The sequence below is a fragment of the Pteropus medius genome, unplaced genomic scaffold (genome assembly GCF_902729225.1).
Source record: "Pteropus medius unplaced genomic scaffold, Ma_sr-lr_union100, whole genome shotgun sequence".
NCBI classification, from domain to species: Eukaryota; Metazoa; Chordata; class Mammalia; order Chiroptera; family Pteropodidae; genus Pteropus; species Pteropus medius.
Window position 1 is genome coordinate 3,192,505 of NW_024340693.1, and position 685 is coordinate 3,193,189.

General features: G+C 43.9%; 1 protein-coding gene across 1 annotated transcript in view; it reads left to right on the forward strand.

The window, feature by feature from the left end:
* Positions 1 to 685, forward strand: part of LOC120602723 (ubiquitin carboxyl-terminal hydrolase 12) — a 20,070-nt gene continuing 19,385 nt past the window's right edge. Inside the window, exons 1-3 of the mRNA XM_039862906.1 lie at positions 1 to 75; positions 388 to 464; positions 581 to 664. Of these exons, the coding sequence (XP_039718840.1) occupies positions 16 to 75; positions 388 to 464; positions 581 to 664 (221 nt within the window). The 5' untranslated portion in view covers positions 1 to 15. The remainder of the gene's footprint in view (positions 76 to 387; positions 465 to 580; positions 665 to 685) is intronic.

Below are 685 nucleotides of genomic sequence, written 5' to 3' on the forward strand. Positions count from 1 at the left end.
AACAACAGAGACATCATGTCCTTCGCCACACGTGCCCACTCAGTCTTGGCCCGTTTCCAGGAACTGATGTATAAGGTACAGTTTATCTCATGCTTTACAATAACGCCAAGATTTTAGGAAGTGATGGAGTTTCACGTTGTACTAGCCTTGGCCAGGAACAGAGTCAGCCACATGTCCTTGGTGTTTTACCTGTCCATATCAGGAGAGTTCCATATTCAGTGTTCCTCTGAATAGTCCAAATCCAAGTAATTTTCTTTTGAACTTGGGGGGAAAAAGAATTCTTCACACCCTTAGCAGTGATATTACAATGCATTTAATTCTAGAATTTTGGAACAGCGGTTTACTGATACTTTAAGATTTCAAAGGTGTAATTTCCCGTTTTTACAGATAAGCAGCAAAGATGAAGATTTTTTAGACCTTTCCGTCGACGTGGAACAAAACACATCAATTACTCACTGCTTAAGGTCAGTGCAGAGTCGCCCACTGCGACGTTGAATGAGTATGTTCGTTTTAGAAGATTTCTAAGTGAGGACGCGATTTTCCGGTGCAGACAGTGACGTTATCTCGCGCTTTTTCACAGGGGTTTCAGCAACACGGAGACTCTGTGCAGCGAACACAAGTACTACTGCGAAGAATGTCGCAGCAAGCAGGAAGCACACAAACGGTAACCCGGCGCCGGGCACTT